Source organism: Myxine glutinosa, chromosome 9, assembly GCF_964187855.1.
Source record: "Myxine glutinosa chromosome 9, kmMyxGlut1.1, whole genome shotgun sequence".
Lineage (NCBI taxonomy): Eukaryota > Metazoa > Chordata > Myxini > Myxiniformes > Myxinidae > Myxine > Myxine glutinosa.
The window spans coordinates 59297363-59315420 of record NC_136269.1 but is presented as its reverse complement, the minus strand read 5'-3'; the positions used below and the strand labels follow the sequence as shown (position 1 = coordinate 59315420).

The 18058-nt window shown below is 44.4% G+C and overlaps 1 protein-coding gene across 5 annotated transcripts in view; it reads right to left on the bottom strand.

Annotated features, from left to right (window-relative positions):
* The window catches only part of TIMM50 (translocase of inner mitochondrial membrane 50), a 173510-nt gene that overhangs the window by 33985 nt on the left and 121467 nt on the right, over nt 1-18058 (bottom strand). For all 5 annotated transcript variants that reach the window (XM_068100800.2, XM_068100802.2, XM_068100799.2 and 2 more), the window contains exons 4-8: nt 17679-17737; nt 13237-13356; nt 1685-1789; nt 1412-1510; nt 608-764 (exon numbers count right to left, since the gene is read on the bottom strand). In XM_068100800.2, coding sequence (XP_067956901.1) covers nt 608-764; nt 1412-1510; nt 1685-1789; nt 13237-13356; nt 17679-17737 — 540 coding nt within the window. The remainder of the gene's footprint in view (nt 1-607; nt 765-1411; nt 1511-1684; nt 1790-13236; nt 13357-17678; nt 17738-18058) is intronic.

Genomic DNA, 18058 nt, shown 5'->3' with positions numbered 1-18058 from the left:
ACCAAATACGTTTTGAAATGTAACAAGGAACGTAAACAAGACCAAAGTCCATGGCGATCCCACAGTTGAGAACGAGGCTCAGGGGCCAGAGAAGCCATGTCCCCAGAGGCAAAAACAGGCCTCAGGCCTACAATTCCTCGCACCCCACTAAGCCACAGTACTAGATCCTTTGCAAACAGGGCACAAAGGCAGCGAGGCGAGACATATGCTGCCATTTTGCTGCCCATCTGCCCCGGAGAGACTGAATTTGCGTGCCAAGACGCGGGCGACTGTGGACTAAACCAGGAAGACTTTTCCAACAATCTGAGATTAGAGAAAAAAGAAAAGAAAAAGGAACTCTTTGGTGCAAATCCACATTCAAAGGTGGTGCTCCAAGACCAAATCTCATTAAAAATAATTAAAGAAAAACATCAAATAGCAGTTGCCTTTACACCAACACATTAATTAATATCAAAACTGATAAATGAAACCAAAACGTTTGATGCACACTTTACAACAACAAAGTTTTCAAAGGCCAAGCCCTTGAGGAAACCATACCATGCATGGAGCCGTTTTATGAAAATTATACACTCCCCATCACCACAAATTCGCCCAATAATTCACTCACTGCGCAGGAAGGCGGCGAGATCGTACAGGGCTCGGTCATCAGAGTTGCCGTCCCATTTTGTGAGAGCGACCCCATTGTATGGCTGTAATTTGAACGAGTCCCGACTGCAGTCTACCATGATGACTCGAGATAAGTCCCTGTTCAAGCATGACAGATCCTGCGGAAAAAACAGGGTCAAAGTAGTTAAAATCTGTTCTCCGTCACACTATGTTAACATTCAGAATAATCACAATATTCCTCCCACATGCCAATTTACAAGACAGCTTGGAGACGATGTCTCCACAAAATTCTCATGGTTACATTGAGGAACCAAAAATTACCTCCGTGTGAGAGGATGATCACAAAAACAGATGGATTTGCCAATCTAACTACCTGGAGGTAGAATGATCTATCAATATGACACTTATTTGAGCAGGAGATCAGGTTACGGATAAATGACCATATTCCAGTTGTCATTTGAGAGTAATCCACTGGAGTTGTTTCAGCGGAGATTGAATGTAAAATCGTCAGCAAAGCAAATTGTAAAAAGTAGTTGATTGTAAACTATAACTGCATTTGTTCCAGAATTCTTCCTTGAGGAACATCAGCTTCTAAAGAGTGTGCCAAGGAAAAGGCATCTCAGAGGGCAAAAATACTGTATCCATGATGCTTGCAAAGTTTAAAACATTTTTCACGTCAAGAAAAAAGTTCACAAAACGATCAGGGCAAACACAATATAAAGTCTTCCAAAAACTGTACGCCAGCCCCCTTCCTGTTATGGAATGAAAAAAAGTAGAAAGCACAGTGGCCAAATATGGGCCTCACCTTGACATGATGACCATCCATATAACGTGTTGCATCACGAAACAGCCGGTACATTATGTAGCCCTGGCGGTCAATGCTATCCACCAAAGGAAATGCCGTCTGGACAATAAATGAGACAAGGTGGGAAGAGGAGTGGGGGAGGGGGGGGGGGGGGGAACCAATAACGATTAACGAATGATAAAAAACAGCCATTTGAGAAAATAAATGTAAAACAAAGAAGTGAGGCTTGCATCTGGCAAAAAAACCCTTAGATAAACAGCCATTTGGCCTTACCATCCCCGTCTCGGATGTGTAAATGACTATCTCATAGTATGGAGCCAATTGTTGGAGGAGAAAATCGATCCCAGGTCGTTTTTTAAAGCGCCATCCAGTTCTGAGCTGCAAGGAGAACAAGGACGGGCATTTATTTTAAACAATTAGTAACCCAGTATGCAATATCTTTCTGAATGCCAAATGAGGTTCTGAAATAAAAATTTTAACCATCCAAAACCCATGTCGCACACGCCACAAGTACGTAAATGTTGAAGAAATTACACAAACAAGATACAATAATCCAACGGATGTCAAAAGGTATAATGGGTGTATGTATATAGTCATGGCCAAAAATATTGGCACCCTTGTACTTTTTTCAAATATTGCACCAGAAAATTGTTGAAATAAAAAATATATTTTGGTATCCACATATGTATTTCTTTGGTTTGCAGTGGAACAAAACAAAAAAGCTGAAAAATTACTAAATCTTAGCTTTTCCACACATAAATCTTAAAATGGCCTGGACAATATTATTGGCACCTTTTAGAAGTTGTGAGAAATAATTAGATTTCAAGCAGGTGATTCTCCTTTATTTTGGAATTGAAGTCACCTGTGGTGAGTTTCAGGTGGCTGCAATATATAAAAAAAATTCATTCAACCAGTTTGAATAAAGAAAAGGAGTCATTCTGCTGTTTTGTGTCACTGTGTGTACCACAATCAGCATGGAGAAAAGAAAGAAAACCAGTGAATTGTCTGAGGAGATCAGACACAAGATTGTAACCAAGAATGGACAATCTCAAGGCTACAGGTCCATCTCCAGAGACCTTGATGTTCCTGTGTCCACAGTACGCAATGTTATCAGGAAGTTTAAGGCCCATGGCACTGTAGCCAACCTCCTTGGACGTGGCCGCAAGAGAAAACTTGATCGAAGATTGCAGCGACGGATTGTTTGAATGGTGGAGAAAGAACCTCGATCAACTGCCAAAGAGATTCAAGCTGACCTTTAGACACAAGGTACGACAGTTTCCACTCGCACCATCCGTCGCCAACTCAATGAAAGGGGGTTCTATGGTAGGAGACCCAGGAGAACCCCACTGCTGAGACAGAGACAAAATAAAGCCCGACTGGAGTTTTCCAAAACACACCTGAACAAGCCAAAATCCTTCTGGGAGAATGTCCTGTAGACAGGATGAGACCAAATTATTAGAGCTTTTTGGCAAAGTACATTATCTCTATGTTTATAGAAAACAAAATTAAGCCTTCAAAGAAAAGAACACCTTCCCTACAGTCAAACATGGAGGTTCAGTGATGTTTTGGGGTTTGCTGTGCTGCCTCTGGCACTGGGTGCCTTGAATGTGTGCATGGCATCATGAAATCAGGAGATTACCAAGTCATTTTGGAGCGCAATGTTCAACCCAGTGTCAGAAAGATGGGTCTCTGTCAAAGGTCATGGGTCTTGCAGCAGGACAATGACCCCAAACACACTTCAAAAAATCACCCAGGAATGGTTCAAGACAAAACGCTGGATTGTTCTGAAATGGCCAGCAATGAATCCAGATATAAATCCCATTGAACACCTGTGGGAAGATCTAAAAATAGCAGTTGGGAGAAGGCACCCTTCAAATCTGGGAGAACTGGAGCAGTTTGCACAAGAAGAGTGGGCCAAACTGCCAGTAGAGAGGTGGAGGAAGCTCATTCATGGCTATAGGAAGCGCTTGACTGCAGTTGTTTTGTCCAACTTAGCTGTGCTTCCAAATATTAAGTCTAGGGTGTCAATAATTTTGTCAATGCCATTTCTTTTTATTTTGATTTAAAAGCATATATAAAGTTCTGAATTAAAAACAAAGGTTCTGTAAGATTAAAAGTGAAACAAAGAATTGTGAAGACCAAATACATTTGTCAATTTCAACGTATTTTTCGAGATAATTGTGAGTTATTTGAAAAAAGTGTAAGGGTGCCAATATTTTTGGCCACGACTGTATACACAGCATAACCGGTCTCGCTAATGGGTGACCCAAGACCGCCGGACATAAACTCCCATGACGCGCGAGTGAAGGCATTCTCACACTTATGGCAATTGCACGGTTTGGTGAGATTAAAATGTTTAATATGATGAAGTTGGAAAGAGGATGATGAGAAGAGGAAGAAGTTCAAGGAGTGGCAGAAGGTGAAGGGTACGGGGGCAGAAAAGGCAGAACATGAAAGCTATAAGGCAGCCAAGAAGGCTGCAAAGAAAGAGGTAGCAAAGGCGCAGGAGGCATGGAGGAAAATGTTCGGAGAACGCTTGGATTCGGAAGAGAGTCAGAGAACGGTATTCAGGATTGCAAAGCAGATAGCGAAAGAGAGGTGTGATGTGATGGGGGTGAGTTGCTTGGAGGATGAAGTGGGACAAATCGTTGTGGACCCAGATGGAATTAAAGGAAGATGGAAGAGATATATGGAAATGCTGTTGAATGCAGAGAATGAATGGGACGGCAACATCGAGAGTAACCCAGTTTTAGGGCCGGCAGAGAAGATAACTGAGAAGGAAGTTGAGAAAGCGCTAAAAGCAATGAAGAGTAGAAAAGCAGGAGGGCCGACGGGAGTTGTGGGAGAAATGTTGAAGGTAACGGGAAGTTGGGGAGTGAAGAGAATGACAGAGATCTGTAATCTGGTGGTGAAAGAAGGCTGCATTCCAGTGGATTGGGAACTGCGTACCCTAGTCCCTCCATACAAGGGGAAAGGTGACCCTCTGGACTGTGGCTCGTATCAAGCGATAAAGTTATTGGAGCATGGAATGAAGGTATTGGAAAGGGTGTTGGAGAGGAGGATAAGGAAGAAAGTGAAGATCGAAGAAATGCAGTTTGGATTTATGCCAGGAAGAGGAACGACAGACGCGCTTTTTATTGTGAGGCAGTTGCAGGAGCAGTACATGGAGAAGAGGAAGAAGTTGTATCTTGGGTTTGTTGATCTGGAGAAAGCATTCGATAGGGTTCCATGCGAAGTAGTGACAGGGGCATTGAGGAAGTTAGGAGTGCAGGAATGGTTGTCAGAGTAGTGATGGCAATGTATGAGAGAGCGCGCACAGCTGTAAGGACAAAGGACGGGAACAGTAGTGAGTTTGAGGTGAAGGTGGGAGTGCATCAGGCGTTGCTACTAAGTCCACTACTATTTGTAGCTGTGATGGAGGTGCTGGCTCGGAATGTAAAGGAGGGTTTGCCGTGGGAATTGTATGCAGATGATCTGGTGTCGTTTGCGGAAAGTATGGATGGACTGAAGGAGAAGATGAACAAGTGTAAAGAATGCATAGAGACAAAAAGTCTGAAGGTGAATCTCAGAAAAACGAAGGTGATGGCAAGTGGTAAAGCGTGTGGTGAGGTGGAAAGAACTGGGAAGTGGCCGTGTGCTGTGTGCAGGAAGGGTGTCGGAGTATACAATGTTATTGTACAATGTACGCTGAGTGGGTTCATCAACTTGAGGTTCCAGGGAACCTGAACTCAACTCCTCCATATCAATATGGTTAGAATATGCATAATAGTCTGGCATTTCACTCAGGCCGACTGGGACGGTCTTCAAGCAGCCATCAATCGTCTGGATTGGTCTCCCATCTCCACTGCCTCTGACATCAATTCTTCCTGGGAATTCTTCCAAAGCAAACTGATCTCTCTCATGCACAGATTTATCCCATCTCGCCTTCAATTGTCTTACCCTTCCTCCCGTCCATGGTACACTGAATCTTGTGGTGAGGCAGTTGCCCTGAAACAACTTGCCTTTGCCTCTTGGAAGGCTAATCCAACTGAAGGAAATCTCAGTTTCTTCCACCAAGCTCGGAACAAGTGTGTGTCTACCCTCAGGAGTGCCAGGAAGCACTATCTCTCCTCACTCAAGAATGAACTCTCAAACCTGTCTCCTTCCTCCAAATCCTGGTGGCGTCTGGTCAAATCCGTTTCTGGTGTTTGTTCCCCCTCCATCCCCTCCCTTACCTCAAATGGCCACACAGTTGACATCGCACGTGACAAAGCCGAATGCCTCAACTCTGTGTTCGCCTCGAAATCCTTAGTCCCAAACCCATCTCTCTCTGTTCCCACCTTTCCCAGTCGAACCCAACTGCTCCTGGACTCTGTGTCCTTCTCTCCTGACAAGGTGGAGGAGTTTTTGTCAAACCTCGACTCTGATTCTGCAACTGGACCAGACGGCATCAGCCCACGGGTCCTAAAATCCTGCTCTGCCGCTCTATCTCACCCTCTCTCTGTTCTTTTCACCCTATCTTTTGCTCAAGGTCATCTGCCAGCATCCTGGAAATCAGCTAACATTACCGCTTTACACAAAAAAGGTGCAAAAACAGATCCTTGCAACTACAGACCAATCAGCCTGCTCCCAATTATCAGCAAAGTCATGGAATCCATCATTGCTTCGGATATGAAATCTTTCCTCTTCTCCAATGGCTTGATCTCTGATCATCAATTTGGTTTCAGACCAGGTCACTCTACTCTGGACATGCTGCTTCTGCTGTCTCAACAATGGATGGAGGTCCTCAATGCCAAACAGGAAATCAGAGCTGTCTCCCTTGACATATCACGGGCCTTTGATACGGTCTGGCACCCAGCTCTGCTCACCAAACTCTCCTCCTATGGTATCCATGGAAATCTCCATGCATGGCTTGCAGACTTCCTCTCTGGTCGTAGTCAACGTGTGGCCCTGAATGGATTTCTCTCATCTCCCCTTCCTGTTCAGGCTGGAGTTCCCCAAAGAAGTGCGCTGGGCCCTGTGCTTTTTCTGGTCTTTATCAATGATCTCTCCGACTCTCTGGAAAATCCTCTCTATCTCTTTGCTGATGACTCCACTCTCTGCCGCTCCATTCCTCTTCCCTCAGATCGGCAGTCTGCAGCCTCCTCTCTCTCTGAAGACCTGGACAAAATCACAGACTGGTCAAACAAGTGGAACATGTCTTTCAATCCTGACAAATCGCACTCTCTTACTATGTCTCTCCGAAAAGATCGACTGGACAACCCTCCCATCTACTTTCTCAACAATCCTCTCCAAGAAGTTCTGTCACTCAAGCTTTTGGGTCTCACTATCTGCCATGATCTTTCTTGGGAAAACCACATTTCCAAGCTGGCCTCCAAAGCCAGTCGCCGACTGGGCATCCTCCGTCGTGCGAAGTCCTTCCTCGGCACACCTGAGCTCCTCACCACATACAAGGCTTTCATCCGCAGCTCAATGGAATACTGTTCTCCCCTATGGGCTGGTGCTCCTGCCTCACACCTGGCTCGGCTTCACGCTGTTGAATCCAAAGCTTTCAAAATCATTGGAATCTCCCGCGATGAAGCTATCTCTGAGGGCCTTTCACTCACTCACCGCAGGCAGGTAGGTGGCCTTTCTGTCTTCTACCGACTCCTCTCCGGCCTTGCTCCCCCAGCTCTCTCTGTGCTCTGTCCCCCAAATATTCCTACAGGTCGCACAAGATCTGCCAGCAACCCTCTGATGGTTAAACTGCCGAAATCTCGGCTCTCTGCTCACCTTCACTCTTTCATTCCTCTTTTCTCCCGCCTGTGGAACAAACTCCCACACTCCCTTCAATCCCTCTCCTCCCTCCAGGTCTTTAAAACAGCTGTTCACCACCATCTCTTATCTTCCCCCATCCATAACCTTGATCTTTTCTACCCCCACTAATTCACCCCAGATCCACCTTGTTTGAAATTCCAACTTCTTTCCTGGAAATCCTGGCAGTGTCCATATGTTTATACCTCTCCCACCCCCCCCCCCCCCCCTTCACATGCCTCCCCCCCCTTCACATGCCTCCCCCCCAAAGCCCTCTCCCTCCCACAGATCTCTCGATGTCTCCATGTCTCTCGGTCCCTGCTCTCAAATGTTGTGTTTGTGTCCTTCCCCCTCTCTCCCCATCTTGTCTACCGCTCCCGATGTTATTTGTTTTATGTGTCTGTTTGTCTTTCTGTGTGATTAATGTTCGCTCTTTCACGAGCCTCGATCTTGTATACAAAAAAAAAAAAAAAAAAAAAAAAAAATAGAACCACAAACTATATAGTTTATATGATAATAATGATAATAATTATGAGTTTATTGATAAATTTGATCAGTATTTGTGACTTTTAGAGCTTGGACGTCGTCCAAACTGATGTTTATGGGTCAAGTCATGTCATAGGTCACGACGAGGTCATTTTTCGGACATCGTCACAACCCGTAATATACAGTCACGTGAAAAAGTAAGTACACCCCATGTAAAGTTTTGACTCTTTCAACATATTTCAACATACAGCTATTTGATCTTCATTTCAACAATATTGATAGATAAAGGTGATATAATATAACAAATAACATGAAACATTTACATTTTGTAGTCCATTGTATAATTTAAATAAACAAATGCAAATTTTGCATGTGGAAAAAGTAGGTACACCCATGGCTCTAATAGGTGGTATTGCCCCCTTTGACAGAAACAACCTCAAGTAGGCGTTTCTTATAACTGTCTACCAGTCTCTGACAACGACTGGGAGAAATTTTTGCCCACTCCTCCACGCAGAATTTTTTCAGCTGTGCGATGTTTGAGGGGTTTCTTCCATGCCCAGCTCGTTTCAAATCCCCCCACAACATTTCGATGGGATTTAGATCCGGGCTTTGACTTGGCCATTCCAGAACCCTCCATTTCTTTCTTTTCAGCCATTCCTTGGTGGATTTACTGGTATGTTTAGGGTCATTGTCATGTTGCAAAGTCCATCTTCGGTTGAGCTTCAATTATCCGACAGATGGCCTCACATTATCCTCAAGCACCCTCTGGTACAATGAAGAATTCATCGTGGATTCTATGATGGTGAGCTGCCAAGGCCCTGATGCAGCAAAGCTGCCCCAAACCATAATATTTCCACCACCATGCTTTACAGTTGGTATCAGGTTCTGGTGGTCAAATGCTGTCTTTGGTTTTCACCAAACATGTCTTCTGGTACTGTGGCCAAATAGCTCTACCTTTGACTCATCTGTCCAGAGCACATTGTTCCAGAAGTGCTGGTCTTTGCCTAGGTGTTCATTGGCAAAGTTTAGTCTTGCCCTGATGTTCTTTCTGGACAGCAAAGGTTTCCTCCTGGCACACCTCCCATGTAGATCAAATTTGTGCAGCCTTTCTAATGGCAGACTTATGCACTTTGACATCAACAGTGGCAAGATCTCCCTGTAGGTCCCGTGATGACATTCTGGGGTTCTTCGAGACTTCTTTCAGCATCTTGCGGTCTGCTCTCGGGCTGAACTTTCTGGGGCAGTCCAGTCTGGCCTGAACAAGTTGGCAGTTGTTTGGAATCTTCTCCACTTGTAGATGATCTTCTGGATAGTCGAATGATTGATTTCAAATTGTTTGGAGATCTTTTTAAATCCCTTCCCAGACTTGTAGGCATCTATTAACCTTCTTTCTGAAGGCCTCAGAGAGCTCTTTTGATCTAGGCATGGTGACGCCGCACACTTCAACAACAAAGAGCAAACCAAACTAAATGTCTGAGGTTTTCAATAAGACAAGTTCCTCCAAGATCCTCTCTAACGATGTTCTAATCATTTGCACCTGAGCTGGTGCACCTGATTCTAATTTTAGGTATTTGAAGTAGTGATAAATGTAGGGGTGTACTTACTTTTTCCACATGCGAAATTTGCATTTATGGTTATTTAAATTATACAATGGACGACAAAATGTAAATGTTTCAAGATATTTGTTATATTATTTCACCTTTATCAATATTGTTGAAATGAAGATGAAATAGCTGTATGTTGAAATATGTTGAAAAAGTCAAAACTTTACATGGGGTGTACTTACTTTTTCAGGTGACTGTATGTGTTGAGGTTTGTTACATACTGTCTTCACACCAAGTTTCAGCCTTCTAGCTACATTAGGAAGTGCCAGATTGACAAAAATTGATTTTTCAATATGGCCGCCCTGCCGCGACCATTTTTGGGCATGCAACGCCCAAATGCAATCCCAAACTAGTTTATGTCTTAAAGATGCTGCATAAAAAGTTTCATCCAATTTGATCAATATTTGTGACTTTTAGAGGATAGACGTCGAATTGTTTACAGACGACAGACAGACAGACAGAAACAGACGGACGACGGACACTGAGTGTCGACAAAAATTCAGCTGGACATAGTCCAGTTGAGTTTAAAATGTAGTGGTCTGAGCGTGTCATTAACCAGTGTGGCAGCTACCTTCAAGTGTACGGTGTGCACAGAGGGAGCTGCAGATGGAGGAAATGTTGAGTTGGACCTTGGAGACGGCGTGAAGCTGGAAGGTGTGAAAACATTTTGCTACCTAGCAGACATGCTGAATGGAGAAGGTGGATCAGACTTGGCAACGGTTGCTGGAGTGAGACATGCATGGAAGAAGTTTCGGGAACTGAGTGGCGTGCCGACGAGGAGGGGAGTGTCGTTGAAACTGCATGTGTGAGAAGTGTTGTGATTTATGGGAGCGAGACATGGGTAATGAATGTAGAGTAGCAACGAAGGCTGGAAAGGGTGGAAATGTGAATGGTTCGGTGGATGTGCGGAGTATCGTTGAGAGAGAGGAAGGCAGATGATGAATTGTTAAAGATGATGGGAATCGAGCCTGTGATGGATGCTGTGAAGAGAAATAGGTTGAGATGGTTTGGTCATGTGTTGAGGAAGAATGAAAGTGACTGGTTGAGAAGAGTGATGGAAATGAATGTAGAAGGAAGTAGAGGACGGGGAAGACCGAGAAAGACTTGGCTAAAGGTGGTGGAAGAATAAATGCGGGCAAGGGGGTTAACAAGAGGAGATGCAGAAAATAGGGCAAAATGGAGAAGATTGTCATTGGGCCCACAAGGCTAACCCCCGCTCTGGCAGGGAAAATGGCTTTAAAATGCCTGTTGGTGTTGTTGTTGTTGTTGGTGAAATTAATAATGAAACATCGAGGCTACGCGCTGAAACTCAGCGCAGGATGGTTCCATGATCATTTGGTTACACTGGAGGGCAATTATGTGGCTCAAAGGCCACAGCAACAAGGGAATAAAATTGAAGAGGTGTTATAAACAACAAGGATGTGGACACCACAAGTGGTCAATAATTAAAATACTAACATATGGAAATCCTCTGGCCACTTATGCTGGACAGAAACGGACTGAGCGAAGAAACCTTAAACTAAACTCAGCACATGCAGACTCATTCAGGGACATGCGAGAGCCAAAAGAGTGAGAGCCAATGGGTGAGGTTCAGGTTCGCGGTGGCCTTTTCTTTGGATAGTCACTGCTGGGAGGCGCAACGTGGATGCACTGATCAGAGCTCTGCACTCATGTGCCTGTTTGAAACTCTCACTGCAGTCTGTCCTCCCTCGGAACCCCAGGCGCTGACTCCACCACCCAGCATGGGACTCTGCCTGGCACTGGCTGCAGCGATTCTCCACTCCGTCTCTTCACTGGTGACCACAGTGATCTTTTAAAAACGACCTGAGACTGACTTGATTGGGGGCCACTGACATAGGCGAGCTTCTCTCAAGCTTTTATAATGTTGCGGATATGGGATTTGCATCCATCCATATCCGCTTGTAAATATTCCCCTATTTCCTCAATACTTCCCAACTACCCCCAATCCCCCATTCCCTAGTCCCATTTTCTGTAAACAACACTCTGTAGACCCGACCTCCCCCTATTTCCCCCCATTAAATGTCGCATCCAGGTCCACCGCATCTCACGCAGACAACTATAGGACATCTTGCTAGTTATTCTTAGTCTATGTCAGTTAAGGATTCGTTTCCATTAATTCTGACCCTTCGTTGCACCAGAATGTGATTGTATGGCACCGTTAGGAAGTTTAGGACCTCCCAATACCTCCCCGCAGCTCTTCCTCACGGTTCAGAAACAACAACAACAACAACAGCAACAGCGGCGGCGTGCACAGGGAGTGCGCGTCCTCACTCCGGCTTGGTTGGTAGGGGGTGTTGGGAGGGCACGAGGCCTTCCCCACGAGCCGCCATCAAACATGTGCTCGACGGGGTTACCAACTAGGGGCTCCCTGTCAGCTCCTCGTCAAGGGCAGAGCCCGGTAACCCCCGCACCCAATGGAAGCGGCGGACCGGTCCCATCTGGGGCGGAGCCAACCAGCCGAGGGTGTGTCACTCCCCGCTGAGCATGCGCAGCCGAGGGAGTGGTGACGTCAGATGCGCGCTGAGCTTGGAGAAAGAAAGACGCCACCTCCGAGCGCTGTGAGGCCTCCCTGCATCTCTTGGACCGTGCTTGATCCTGTCCCCGAGCCAAGGTGCACCTTGTGCTATCAACCTACCTGTCCTTCCCTGCCATCAATCCCTGTGTAAGTCAGCCTTGTTCCGTTTGTCTGTGGTCTGTCTGGGATAGATAAGATTGTATCTAAGTGCCTATCTCTTCTGTGTCTTTTACCTCACTCTACCTTGTAATCTACCCCTTTTCTCCACCACTAATTATACCCTCCTCCGGAGGTCTTGAGAACTGTACCCCTTGCATCGTTTCATTTATCCCAGTCGTTGTGTCCTTTCCAATCATTGATTTAGCGCAGCGCGATTTGGCCAACGTCTGGATGAATCGGGTGAGTTGGGGAAGAATCGGGGGAACTGTTAGGTCGCGGTGGACCATCCGCTCGGCCCATCATAACATCTAAACCGCGATCCGTAACAATATGCTCGGGAGATGCCTCCTGCTTCAAGCTTCCCCCCCCCCTCACTGTTGAAGGTCGCACACTTGCTTCCACAATGTTGACGTAGCGCATCATACCTCACACACATGAATCCACAATTTTGGTGCAGTGTGCCAAACCTTCTACACGTCTGACCTCACACACGCGGTACCGCCAAGTTGGTCTTTCGGCCACGTGGACGGTGATAAAATACAATGAGGAAGGATAAAGAATATTAATTAAAGAGGGGAAAAAGGGAAGAGACAAACATAGGAGCTCTCTGTATGCTCGATTGTGACCACAACTAGACTGGGCTGCTACAAAATGCCTGATGCGAACATTAATTACAAAATAGATAATTAACCCCTTCATTAACCCCAACGTCATTTGTAAAATATATACCTTACATTTATTTCTTTCCTTATTACACAAACACACAGATCCTTGTAAATTGAGAAAAAATACCTGTTGCCACGTCTTGGAATATTGCAAGTATGGTAGGTACTGTACAAGTGTTCATGTAACTTTTTGAGGAACTGATAAATTTCATTTGGAACTGATGTTTATAAGCAAAATATATACACAGAAGAGGAAAGAAACAACGTTGGCAACGACATCACCGATTTGTGACCCATGACCTTTCCTTCCATTTCATCACATCTCAAGACCCAGGTACACTACAAAACAACTGATGACAATGGACAAGCGATGACAGTGTGTCAATGATACTTGGTATTCTTGCTCCATTGTTACTTAAACTGTCATTGTAGGTGTCATTGGTAATTATGCAAAGACCGTGCTAACCGAGACCGACTAACATCGAGTGGACATTTTCAAGCACCATTGAATTTATGCTTTTATGGTGTACAGGCCTTTGTCATTGTCCTTGCAGTGTGTGTACGCCTTTATTTTGAAGCGACTCAGTTGAAAGCAACACTCACCGACCACTCTGGATGGAGGAGGATCCCCGTGAGCTCGATCGCGAGTGTGTAAGGGGGTTGGTAGTACGGCTCGTTCAGGGGTTCGGGTAGCAGCTTCGGGCTAGTTGGCTCAATGATCATCTAGCAAAAATGTCACAAACACATGAAGCTTGCTTGTGGAGTCTCAATTTTCATCTCATGCCAGTAGTGATTGCAGAAGAAAAACAATAGATAAAAGTGCAAAATATTCAAGTTATTAAATTCACACAATATGTATATTTAACAAGCATTCTGAGTATTGCGCTGCAATACATGTCCCCTACCGGCAGTCTGTCGTCCGGAAAACTGTTGGGGAAATTACCAAAGTTCAAAGTGCTATAACTTTGTCAAAAATGATCAAAACGTTGTGAAGTTCGAACTTGATCTGTAACTTATCATGACGAAACCGTGTACCAAGTTTGAAATCATTAGCATTAAGAGTTTAGAAAAAAAGTCCGGAAAACTGTTCTTTGCGTGACGGACTGACAGACGGAGGGACGGAGTGCAAACCTATAGTCCCCTCCGGTGTACACCGGTAGGGGACTAATAAAAGAGCTCTTTCTCACACTCACTTACTCACTCACTCACAAATGTTCAGGACTTTTGAGGTCGGTAAGAAAGCTGAAATTTCGCATATTGATGGAATTCGACCAATATCCCACGAAAAAGAAGAAGAAATCACAAATGTCCGTAAACGAAAATATGCAAAAACAAAAGTCGGCCCGTGTTGCCTCGCTCTGCTCAAAGAGGGTCACATGGTCAGAGACAAGTTACCCATCACGTGATCTTGCGTGCATAATCACTAACGAGTGTTTCTCGGCGGTAAATTGGACTGCAGCAAACAAATACATAGAATTTTGCCAACCCGGAGGTAAACAGAGCCATGATGAATCAAGAATGACCGCACTGTAGTCACAACCTGCGACATAAAATATATATGTTCTGCCTCCTCTGTCCACTCAACTCCCTCATTCTTGCTATTAAAGGTACTATACAATTACAATTCATCTCCAAGGGACTTCATCATTTGGTTCATACGAGTCTGATGGACAGCTGGGTCTATTTTCACATCCCCTAAGATATTACATAACACTTGGAAAAAACCCTCCCCCCCCCCTCCCCCCCTTTCCAATCAACACTCGAGCCAAACAAAGCCAATGGAAATCTGACAACAAACCCGGGCAGTGTATAATCAGCAGAGGATTACAGGCCTGATGTCTTAGGCCCACCAAAAAACCCAAGATTGCAGCCATATTACTTCATCTGGGTGCCATGGTGGGTGGAGTCAAGCGACAAATGTGAGTGGGGTCCGGCAGCTATCTGACCAATGGGTGCACATTTCAAAAATCGACCCCCAACAAGTAGGTTATAAACACTGAGCATTTAGAGATGGTGTACAGTCTTGTCTACAGTTGGACAACCGTTGAAATATAGAAGTTTGTATTCTATCAAAAGCCTCAAAAAAAAATTCACAACATCTTTGGTGCTGAAGGCATGGCCAGTGATGAGTATGAGACTACAGGTATATGAGACTACAGGGCTTAGTCTGTCATAGACTTTGTGAGGCTCGACCAATGATGGTGATCCATCCCGGCTTTCAGGGACTGTTGTATCTCACGGATGCAATAGCCCTTGCAGTCCATTTGATTGCATCATGTACCATACACCACATTGTATTTATTTTTCTCTGAGGGCGGGGGGGGGGGGGGGGGGCGGGGAGGTCGGGGGTAGAGTCCCTTTATACAGAGTTACGACATGACGATCCGGAAAAATACGGTCACGTGACTCAGGGAGCCATTTTGGGGCCAAATTCGCGTTCGCTTAACTTCTCGCGTTCGCGTGTTATGCAAGTACAATCGATTCGACTACCTACGGAAGCCTTAGTTCACTGAAAATGCCGGGTTGTTGTGCATTTGGATGCACAAATAGGCATGACAAGGGTTTCAAGATGTACAGATTCCCTTCAGATCCCAATAGACGTACAATATGGGAGAATAAAGTCAGCCGTGTGGGCTGGAAGCTTTCTATATTTCTATTTAGAAAAAGAACGTTCAGTTCACAATATGCCAACAGTTTGATAATAGCTAGTATTAGGAATCATTTCTAGAGAATGGTTATGAATGGTTATGTTGTAAATTCAACAGGGCTGGACAAAAAAAAAGGTCTGTTTGGCATTATTGTGTATTGGTGCATGCATCTTAAGAAATAGCTTGCCCATGTAGCATATCCACTTACCCTGTATTTGGTCTTGCCATTTTTTTTTCTTCAGGGGAACAAAAAAGTTCTCAAAAAATTCCACATAATGCAATGAAAGTTTTAATGATTGTAAAGATAAAAAGCAGGAAGTTGCTATTCATATTGGGGTCTCAAACCTTACAAGACCTCTAATTTGTATCGTTCTTCAAAATGGTAGAGATAAATGCTAAAAAAAAAAATCATCACATATTGCAATTTTGACAGCTGTACTACGTTTCATTTATTCCGATTGTACCTGGATCTGTTGCTGGATCTGTTGCTGAATGTGGTTAACTGATGAAAAGAAAGCTGAAAAGGTTAATTTACAGTATGTGTGCATTGACCGAGAGCCTGTGTGTGTGTGTGTGTATATGTGTGTGTGTGTGTGTGTGTGTGTGTGTGTGTGTGTTTATCCCGTGTGTGTGCATGTGTGTTTTAATGTGTTGATGTTTGTGTGTATGTATGTCGTATGAGTTTATTGGCTCTGAAAACTCATCAAATTTTGTTACAGTTTGATAATGTTTACATTAAATTCATTTCTTTCAGACAAAACACACGTGTGTTTTAATGCCCCCCCCGCTTTTCCTATCCCCTTAATCGAAGAGGTTAAAGATTATTTTAGGTTACAAGACTACCTAGTCACATAGTATGTTCAAATTCTCTCCAGGCATCGTGAGTAACCCAAATTATTATTGCCAACATCGCGATAATGAGGATTCAGAAATCACCCATTTTCTCACTTCTCATTAACCGCTCATTTTTTCAGACAAACTAATATCCCATTATAGGCAATCTGGAACATAATGGAGCTAATACTCATAGACCGACATCTCGATACAATAAAATAAAAAATAAAAAACATTCACCATACTCCCTAACCCGCCCCGTGTTTGTGCAGTGGTGCATTGCATTATACACGCATAGCTCATAGTGCACTGTGCATGTGCCGGTTCAGTGGTTCCGCACAATTGGCCCCAAAATGGCGGCGTATTCTCAGTTGTCGTAACTCTCTGTATAAAGGGACTCTTGTCGGGGGGTGGGGGGCTGATCCTTTACGTGCTTCCAATTGTTGTCTCAGGGTGTTTTGAACATCATTCAAGTCAGTCAACAACAAAAAAAAGAGGTTCGTTAAACACACCGTATGTCGCAGGCTTACAGGACAAGGTAAAACTATCCTTCTCATGGTTTTGGATCTCCATCACCTTCAAGCCCCCAAAACACCCTTCTCATGAAGTGGTGCATGTGAAGGATCAGCCCCACCCTTTCCCCCAAAGGATAAGAAACGCAAAGTAATCCATGGTACAAGATGTGACCAGGTGGACTGCAAGGATTATTATAGACATAACCACTGAAAACCTGGATGGCATGGTAGGCTGAACCCCACAGAGTGTGACTTAGTGGTGTATTCTCATCTACGGACCACAGACCACACTGCCAGCACCAACGATGTGATATTGGACAGCGAAAACAAGTGGTTCAAGCTCGGATTAAAGGAATGCATTTGTGAGCGTGGAGACAGACGATAAAACAAGAAGGGAGATTTTTGCTCGAATTTATCACATGGGTGGGACCGGACACTTGGGGGTGTTCCTCGTCATCTGTGACGTAAGCAAAGGTCACATGACACCAAACACGTGACATCCGCTGTCAAGGATCATCATATGACATCCTTGCACAACATACAAGAGCAGCAGCCAATTCAACTCAGGCCAATGGCAGCTTAAGCCGATTGGGTAATCAGCAGAACATCGCATTTTGAGCGATTGATTTCCAGTACTTGATCCAACTTATTGTTACGTCTTCCGGGATAAATCGCGACTTTCATCCATTTATTCGGAGAATTTGTTAATCTTTCACCACGGTTCTCAGAAACTTGACCAAAACTTAAACTTCTTCATGTATACAAAATATAAGCGGCAACGTTTTGAAACATCCTTAATATAAACACTGCAGTGAGATTAAGGTTTGATGGAGTTCAAAGAGTTCTCGGAACGGCGTATTCACCAGCACCCGAGTACCGCAGGGGTTTAGTTATTTTATTGTAAACAAAATTGCTCATTATAAACTTGCATCTCTCCTTGTTGCGTGCCACTCATCGTCTGCCATCCCACGTTTCTCGAACGCTGCTTTGTAATTACACACAGATATGGGGGAACAGTTGCGAGATAGGCCAAACAAAGAACCCTTGCCTGTCGGTAGTCTTTGAAGTACTTCCATGATCGTTTGAGATGCTGCACCGCAATTAATTCTGCAAGGCAGGAACAAGAAACACACACGCAGCATAATTGCACACAGTCGAAGTGAGGGCCAGTTCATCATTTTCTGAATAGTGTAACCTTGACAGCACCATGGACTTACATTCAGCTTCATTCAACAGCAGCATGGAATTTTCAAACATGTTAGAAGGGACTTGTTCTGCATATTTGGACCAAAAATCACAAATAATTTTAAAATCTACTTGCATCTTCCATATTTAAAACCGTGGCCTATGAATTAGCCTCAACCGCTCAAGGCCAGAAGAGGAAATTGTAATTGGTCTGTGTGTGTCAGTGAGTGAGTCCGCACACAA